Source organism: Berghia stephanieae, chromosome 1 (genome assembly GCF_034508935.2).
Source record: "Berghia stephanieae isolate SIO BIC M18660-M18661 chromosome 1, UCSD_Bste_1.3, whole genome shotgun sequence".
Classification (NCBI taxonomy): domain Eukaryota; kingdom Metazoa; phylum Mollusca; class Gastropoda; order Nudibranchia; family Aeolidiidae; genus Berghia; species Berghia stephanieae.
This window is the reverse complement of record NC_088360.1, coordinates 60801123-60810863: the sequence shown is the minus strand read 5'-3', so window position 1 is coordinate 60810863 and position 9741 is coordinate 60801123. Positions and strand designations below refer to the sequence as shown.

The window sequence follows — 9741 nt, the reverse complement described above, 5'->3', positions numbered from 1 at the left end:
TCGAAGAGTAACAACAATTTCTCTATCGAAACGTATTTTTAATAGCGAATTGTAGACTGTACAACTCGTCCCACCTGTTCTGTTTAAATGTTGGATCGAGGCCTCTTGTAAAATTTAACGTCTAATTTAACAGACATTGTTCTATATCAAAGTCCGTTATGCCCTTTAGGTAACCTATTGAGTGTATGAATTTTACAAGATTCAATAGTGGACAGGAAAAACGACACGCTCTTCGCTTCCTATGGCTGAAAAATAAATAGGAGTTGCTATTTTGGCATTTTTCTCTCAACAGGCTATGACTAATTTAAGCCAAAGCTTGCTTTTGCCCTAGGGAAGATCAAATGTCGCCGGGACTGAATAGACCGTGAGAATGCGATCCTCTGGTGTAATTTCCCCTCGGAGTAAAGAATTGAATAAAAACATTCTAAAAATTCATTACATACTTTATCGAACAAAGCAAGTCTGTTACTATCATGCTTGCGGTTTAACATGTGTTAGAACCTCCAATGTTCACAGAATTTTGTCCACACCAATTTGTCTATGAAAGAGGACATTTTTGGCATATCATATTACAGTTGCGTATTATGAACTAGTTTTATTCTATCATGCCACTGCTAATAACAAAGAGGCCTACTCCTTTACACCTGATTTGGTGAAGTAATGATTTTGCTTAACTGGTCAATGACTACGTTTAATGCCGCTTGTTTTTGTCATAAGAGGGGACACGACTATCAACTCAAAGGGACGACAACCATCAATCTCTTTGTGTCAATGTCGTTGTAGGCATTTCTGGGATAAGGGTTGATAATCTATGAAGTATTATGCAATGTCAACAAGATTTACAAAAGTTATTTAAGAGAATGTGCCCCTTTTTATCATGGAATACTTACATCAGTATAAACAAGACGTAAACGGGAAGGAAACATAAAGCAAATACAGCAACCACCATTATAAGCATCTTGGCCTTCTTCCTCCGCAGTAAAAGCTGTGCCCTGGGAACATTCGCACTTGCCTCTGTAAAAATGAAATGCAAATGTGTATGTAATTAAAACGAGTATCTACTTCTAAGATATTGCTTTCAAACTCTCAAAGTCTGTTTTCAAGTAATCTTTCAAATAATCTTTAACAGGTCTCTAACGATGTATTTTGTATTGACATAAAGTGTAAACCTCAAAAGACAAGGGCAAAAGGAACAATACTAACCTGCACTGCCAAAAACACGTTGTTTTTTACATTATTGAGATAAATTTTACTTGAAATATCGATATCGTATGTGTAGATACACATTTATTTATTGGCCCTCAATACTGCAAAAAGTTCTTAAACCCTGTAACTCATACAGCAATACGAAAAAAAACACTTAAAAAAAAATTGGTCGTCAAAATATCGATTGGTTCAAATGATTCTCTTCTTGTCAAAAACGTTCAACCCTGAGACTTAAAGGAAGTCTCAGCTATGATAGATTTTAACAGTAAGATGATCATTTTAGTCGATCGATATTTGAAGGATGAGTTGTCTGGCCAATATATATATAACTTAATCCTCGTCATGAGTAAATTCATGATATTGATATGTGATCAATTTTACCTAGGTAGGCGAGTAGTGTTGCAATTGCAAATAGGAGTTGGGAACTATTTAAAAAAACTGAAATAAAAATGAAAAGATACTTTATAAAAATACAAAAGAAGACGTTTGTGAAGTTTCAAAACTCACATTAAGTACAAACAACAACAAATGTTTTCTACCAAAGACAACTAAATTGAGAGGAATAAAAAGAATCAAAGCTCATAATCGTTATATAATTTGGAAAAATTAGGTTGTATGAAAAACGATTTTTTAATTAACGCATGCCTCAACAGAGTCGAATATCTCTAAAACAAATAGGTCGGCAAATATAATCTTTTGTTTATTGGACTTCGATGGCCATCATCTATTTTATAGCCTTAATTTACCCTACATCTTTTACGAACGAACAATCTTTTTTTTTTCCAAAATAAACTGGTACGCAAATTCACACACTTTATCTCACGCCCAATATAATTAAACCACAAGAAAAAACATTCATGTCAAGTACCTAGGTTTTGCATCGAATGAAATTGAGCACATTTTAAACCCAGTTAGGTCAAACACTCTGGGGCACCAGCAGATTTCCAACTATATTTAGAAAGCAAAATCAGTTAGCCAGATATCTCATATCAATCATCTGAAAGTTTGTAAGATTAATGTCAACGGTCGTGATTAAACCTTTATTTGGGTTTTAGTCCTTGGCTAAGACAGTTAACAGGTAACATTTTTACGAGGGTGAGTCAAAAGGTAATGAAACTAATGAAAAAAAACTTTTTTTAAATGTCCACAATGGGATTGAACCCAGTACTTTCAAGGTTAGAGTCTGACAGCTTATCAACTGCGCTACGTAGCCAGCTGACTGCTCATAACTTTTAATGTCTTTCTAAAACCTTATTTTACCTTCAATGCAACTTCGATTTTCTGGTTTTAAATTTCGATTTTTTAGATTATTATTATTATTAATTAATTTATTACCAAAGAAGTTAAACCTGAGTATTATCCACCCCAAACCATCACAGTGAAAGCATCAAATGGGCAATAATAATATTTGATGTCATAAATAGATGAAAACTGTTGAAAACTTATTGTAGATCTGAAATCCGTAAAGTAATTAAGTGAATACATTATTTCGAATGCAACGATTTGCGTAAAAACGCCAAACTGACAACTTTTTACAGTGTAGAAATTGATTGTTTTTGAGAGTGTTAGTGTCATCGGTAACATATTTTATGATATCTGTTTGACTTTCAAACTGACTTTAAATTATAAAAGGAAATCACAGATGACTTCCTGCTGCTGTCACTAATGATTTATATTTATACCGACATCCCTTATTTATTATTTTTTGTATTTATTTTCCAACAACAGTCTACACGTTTTTATATTTCACTTTCTAAACTGCATTACACAGTTCCTCCCCGCCTCCCCTCTTTTCAATTAATTAATTGCGCACCTTTTAGAAATATCTTGTATTCTATTTTAATTCGTGCTTCCTTACAAAGGAGCATAATATTTCCTGCCAACTAATGTTTTGTTTATTCATCTTAACTACGCCACTACCACATTATCTCATTCATCTGTGGTGTTTCATTCATCCTGTTTTGTTGTAATTAAATTGAAGCTTACATCCAATTTCACATTATTATTTATTTATTCGAGGTTTGAGCAGCAACATTTACAGTGAATACATTATTTCGAATGCAACGATTTGCGTAAAAACGCCAAACTGACAACTTTTTACAGTGTTGAAATTGGTTGATTTTGAGAGTGTTCGTGTCGTCGGTACGTATTTTATGATATCTGTTTGACTCAACGAACTTTCAAACTGACTTTAAATTATAAAAGGAAATCAAGTTATCTGTTTATCTATCTGTAAAAAATACATTTCTAATTTTCAAATCTTTCAGTAGAGTTGTGCGCCGTATAAGTTTTTTATTGACTCAAATAAGCACAATGTTCTCCACCAAGCTATATTTTTTAAAGTAAGGATACGCCAATGCCACCCGTGCTGATCTTTCCTTGGATACGATCTAAATTGGTACCATTGTCATTGCCTTTCAAACTGGGTCGTCTCCAGACTGTGAGAGCCATGTCTCTACTATAAACAGTATGTCAAAGTTCTTTTCAGTTAATAAATCATTTAGTTCTTCCGTTTTATTACGACAGGACTGTACATTTAAAAGACCAATAACAATGTTATTTATTGTCGGTCGTGATACTTTTTAGGATCGGCACAGTTACAAGTGTTGGTGGTGGACGGGGTTTGTGTGGGAGCGGGGTGGACGAAGAGTTGTCACCATTGGATTGTTGTGTTGTTTCCGTTTGCCTCTCCGAGGCCTGTTCTTATAAATATTGTAATAAACTGGTCAGTTGAGTTAAAAATCACAGCTGGAATGTGACGTTGTTTACGCTTACCGCCTTGGGGCCTGTTGTAAATATAACATTTTGAATAAAAGTGTTCACAATTTTTAACATACGGTGGTGGTAAACCACGGCTAAAAATAAGGTGAACAATGTTTGTAAGAGAGCGGCGGTATGGAAGTTCAATTGAGACAAACATGAAGTCACATTAAAAAGAAATAAACTCAATATAAGATTCTCACCCTCATATATCGTAAAGGAGTAGATATCTTAAAAGCTAGTAATTGTACGTAAAGACACAAATGAGGAATAAAACGTTTTAAATGAAAATTTGATGAGTAGAGATACATACGTTTTAGGCACGACAATTGTTCAAGACAAAAATAAGACAATAATATACTTGGTTAGATGAGCGGAAGAAGAAGAAGAAGAAGAAGAAGAAGAAGAAGAAGAAGAAGAAGAAGAAGAAGAAGAAGAAGAAGAAGAAGAAGAAGAAGAAGAAGAAGAAGAAGAAGAAGAAGAAGAGGCAGAAGAAGAAGAAGAAGAAGAAGAAGAAGAAGAAGAAGAAGAAGAAGAAGAAGAAGAAGAAGAAGAAGAAGAAGAAGAAGAAGAAGAAGAAGAGGGGAGGAGGAGGAGGAGGAGGAGGAGAAGAAGAAGAAGAAGAAGAAGAAGAAGAAGAAGAAGAAGAAGAAGAAGAAGAAGAAGAAGAAGAAGAAGAAGAAGAAGAAGAAGAAGAAGAAGAAATATAAAGTAAAATAAAGGGAGTAAAATTACTCTTATAAAAGATACAAAACAAAGTAAACGACGTTTCGGCCTTTGGCCTTTTTCTTCCAATGAGCGGAAGAAGAAGAAGGGACGAAGAAGAAGAAGAAGAAGAAGAAGAAGAAAGAAGAAGAAGAAGAAGAAGCGGCAATACTGTATTGTCGCCTAACAGGCGTCATGTCTCGTCCTACATGTTATGTATTGCGTTGACAAAGGATCCCTTGTAAAGCGCTTTGAGCACCTTTAGTGTGTATGCAGTCACCAATTCCTTTGAGATTTGTCTGTTTTCAGTTTCGTGGGCATAGATTTAAAGATTTGAAGTAGCACACATTATTATAATGGGCTATTTTCAGTCACTTAAATAAAGGGGAACATATATTATAATATACAGAGTTGTACTATTCATTCACTTTCCATTTTGACTCAGAACAAATTCAACACAGTCATATAGATAGTTCGAAGATGACGTCACTCAGGCCTTTGTAAATTGTTTTTGCCATCCGCGTTTGTGAGTTGTTCTAACTAAATTGTATGAACCAGACTATAAAAGTTCATGGCTACACAGAGTTTGTGTGTTGGTCCGTTATACTTCCGGATGGCAATGTTGTGAACTCCTTGGCCAAGCGCATTCTATATATAGAAATAAATCCTTAAAAATGCGTTCATAACAACAACAACGAAAAAGAGCAATAACAACAAAAAACCATTAAAAAAGCGATATGGACTCGAATTCGGGGGGTTAATATTATGAATACTATAGCTAAACAAAGTATTGTAATAAGCAGGACCGATGCGGACGAAATGTGAATCCCGTTAACTCATTTCGTCGACGTCCACTTCAGATTGAGGTAAACCTTTCTTATTCTCATGCGTTGACTAAAGAAAAGTAGACTTTTGCAATGATAAGTGAAAATTCAAACAATATCATAAAACTGATTAATTGTTTAATAGGGCATCTTCAAGTTATAAATTGTATAAATAAGCTAGCTTTCGAAAAAACTCGTTGTTTGTTTTTTTTTGCCACACGAGCAAACAGTTATTTGTGAGTTAGTTATTGTTTATTTATAATGACTAGTGTTCTTAATATTTAACAAGCATATTGTAAAAAAATAAAATAAAAATTCTATTCCCGTGGGTTTTGGAAATGACTTGATACAGTTAAATACATTTATTTTCTAATAATTGTCAAAACATACATTGCTTGAGTTAAAGGCATGAGAAAAGAAATGTTTACCACAGTACGAGGTGGACGTTTTCGGGTTGTCATCTTTATCAATAATGTGGACGATCAATGAATTTGAAATCAAATCTCACAAGAAATATCAGATTTTTTGTCAAGGTCATGGTTCCTCCACATTCTTGTTGATAAAGGCGACGCCGGATTAAACAGAGCTAACTTTTATCCTTCAATGCCGTTTTAAAAACACACCGAAACTTTCTAGAGCTTCGGCCAGCAACACCAGTATCTATATTTTGGGTATTTAACAGAGTATTCAGTTCTCAAACACGAGACAGCATAATCTATAGCGCTTACAATATACGATTGATAATAACTGACGGATTCTGACAAAAATTCCGAATATTTTCTATTTGACTAAGACAAACCGACATTAAAACAAACACATATTTGTTACAATGGTCGACAACAAAATAGTCTCAAAATCTCGATATTAGAATTCCGTGATTTAAGAAATGTAGGCAAATTGGGAGTGATATTAATATGAGTACGCCATCTGAGGAACTGTCAGTAATAACGGTGTACTCTGGATACACAGATCACACAAACCAATTGTAAAATATTTGGCCAGAAAAGCTGTCCTTGAAATACTCGTCGATTGAAATTACCATTATCTTGAGAAAAAAAAACTTTCAAACCTGGGATTTACTTCCTTCAAGTCTCAGGTTTGAGAGTGTTTAACAAAATGAGGGTTATTATAATCGATCGATTTTTGAGAAATGACTTTTCTGGCCAAGATCTTACTAAATGTGTTCTTTTAGGGTGTGGCAGAATGGATAGGAGTGTCATATAAAACATGAGATTGATTGGCAGTATTAGTAGTGAATTAGTGATGCCATATCAGGATAAATTGCCCTTGTCATGTCATGATTCAACTTAGGAAGTCGTAAAGCTTCTTGGATGAAAATTGGATCTCTGGGGTCAGTGAACTAAGTTGTGAAAAGACGTACTTTGCTATAATAGATTATGACAAGAACTTATCTTTATAAAGGAAGAAGAGAGAACAGAGATGTTGTGTTTTAACAAGAAATTATTCAGTTGACAAAATCAACATGATATACAAATTATTTGTACATTGTAACATTGCCAATTCTAGACACATATCTTCGAATATAAATGTTTATTTAAACCACAGTATTCAATTCCATCATATATTCCAGCCCTGCCATCGATTATTACCCCTTGTTGTCTTGCAATGAATGGTATCTAGACAAAGCCGATAGTACTTTGCATTCAATAGCTTGATTAGAATCTTTTTAAAAAATGTTATCAGACAATTCAGCCACTGACATCAAGAGAAATTCCGGTCTCAATGAGCTTTTAAAATCTTGTTTTGGTCTTATACTTTTATTTGAAAGTTCTTTTCACGTCAAAGAGGCAAATTCCTGCAACTTTCTTGAATATTCACTAAAGCATATATCATAGTTTTGGTCGACAGTATCATCTTTGAGAGTCACATGGCTCATTATGTGGGAGTTTCTGAAGCTTTAAACAAATATAAACATTGCTCACTCACTACCCATTGAATAGAAATGTAATCTATCGCAATGTTCTTTTTCACTAAATGTTACAGAATCAAATAACCAGTCACAACTAGATGGTCAGAGAGGTTAGAAAACAACCACTGCCAGAATAAGAAACAGTTTTTAAAAATCATGGTAAAATCATTCTTTTGAAATGTATAGCACTGACATCAGGCCAATTACAGCACTCAGCATGATATGGGACCAGCGACATCTATAGTCGGACGAGTCACCCATGAAATTTTTCGGTTTACGGGGCTGGTCTACAGGCCGGATAACCATCGGGACAAGTGTAAGTGTAAGACAGTGCACATATATGATTGAATCTATCTATCTATCTATCTCTCTATCTATCTATATCTATCTATCTATCTATCTATCTATCTATCTATCTATCTATCTATCTATCTATCTATCTTTCTATCTATCTATCTATCTATCTATCTATCTATCTATCTATCTATCTATCTATCTATCTATCTATCTATATGTCTATCTATCTACCCTTCTATCAATTTGTCTATCTATCTATCTATTTATTTATCTCTCTCTATTTCTTTATTATTATTTTGTCTTTTTTCTTTATCTTCAACTCCCACTTTTCTATCCATCTATACATCCATCCATCTTCTCCTCCACCTTCTCCTTAACCTACCACCCCGCCTCTTCCTCCTTATTCTTCTTTTCATCCATATTAACATGTTATAGATTCCCGGAATTGATAAACTAGAGAGGGAGAGAGAGAGAGAGAGAGAGAGAGAGAGAGAGAGAGGAACAGAGAGAGAGAGAGAGAGAGAGAGAGAGGAACAGAGAGAGAAAAGGAAACACTAATACACAACTTAGATAGCTAGAAAGATAGATAGATAGATACGTATATATATATATATATATATATATATATATATATATATATATATATATATATATATATATATATATATATTAGTGCCTAAAAAAAGAATAAATTTGTTTGAACAAGGGCAATGGACATGGACACTGTGCATTTTGGGAGTCGCCTATTGCTACATTTAGATAAAGTCGCAGGCCCCATGATACAACTAGAAGTGAAAATTATCAGCACTAGTTTATTAATGGAAGGGATAATGAATTGGAATAAATCGACCACCCCATGTGTAGAATACCATTAAGAATTGTTTGTAAACATTGATTTCTATATCTTTTTGGTGTATAATAGTTCGTTGCCACCACGAGATAATAGTGATAAATGTTAAGTCAAATGTCTTACCGTCATTATCGGCATCGGGCAATCCCGACCTCCATAGACATAGTGCAATCTTGACATAGGTGAAGGTCATTATAGTCAGGGGTACCAAATAGAATGCCGTGAAACTTATCCATAAATTTATTGATTCAGCTTCTTCAGACCAGGACGGCACACATACAAACTGGCTGTCGTTGATCTGTTTAAGATCCACAAATATTGCTTGATGAATGTTACAGACGAGAGATATGATCCATATAATGACGATGGTACGTAGCGCGATCATCGTTGTAGGACGGAAGAACAATGGTCGGCATATCGCCATCCATCGCTCCATGGATATAGAAGTCAGGGTCATCACTGAGACAAATACGGATAATTTCTGAAAATAATGAAAAACAAAAATAGAAATGAAGCTGTATTAACTATGGGTGATTAAACTACAATAAGATTTTACTCTTTTGATCAAACGGGCTCATTTGACAGCCTGACTTGAAAATGCGCAAAAGCACGCTGTGTCCTTTAAATGAGCTTGGAGTTCCAAGCCAACAGCAACATTGAACATGTAAGACGAGACATGACATCTATAAGGTGCTATTAGAATTTATTGGACAATGTTGTTAGCAGGTATTCATTTTACACCTTAGTGATGTGAGGATGAAGAGACATTACCTTTAACTCAACTTTGCGCCGCTCTCAGTGGGACTCTAACCAAAGACTTACAAACTCGAAAGCTATAACATGACTACAAAATCATCATTCATCGTGACGTTGCCGTCTCCATGTGTCACGATCCTCTGCGGTGCGCATGAAGTCTGCGTTGTTTTTAAAACCACTTTTGGCCATTCTTTGGTTATTTCAATATGCCATACTCTGTTTTCCTCTAGCTCCCTTTCCTTCGATCATCACATATGTTACCAACTTTTCTATTCCGTCTCTTCTCCACTAATACATTCTTTGTCAAGCGGCCACGTTTCACAACCGTATAAAAGGTACTTATAACATATGGTTTAATTACTTTCATTCTGGTCTTCAACTTCAAAAGTCTATAAAATACAGATACATTAAAA

The 9741-nt window shown here is 34.5% G+C and overlaps 1 protein-coding gene and 1 long non-coding RNA gene across 1 annotated transcript in view; one reads left to right on the top strand and one right to left on the bottom strand.

Moving 5' to 3' along the window:
- The window catches only part of LOC144978783 (uncharacterized), a 429130-nt gene that overhangs the window by 121151 nt on the left and 298238 nt on the right, over window positions 1-9741 (top strand).
- LOC144978767 (orexin/Hypocretin receptor type 1-like) overlaps window positions 1-9741 on the bottom strand; it is a gene marked incomplete in the record, with an annotated part of 367308 nt that overhangs the window by 84405 nt on the left and 273162 nt on the right. The window contains 2 exon segments of the mRNA XM_078925242.1: window positions 891-1014; window positions 8696-9053. Of these exon segments, the coding sequence (XP_078781368.1) occupies window positions 891-1014; window positions 8696-9053 (482 nt within the window).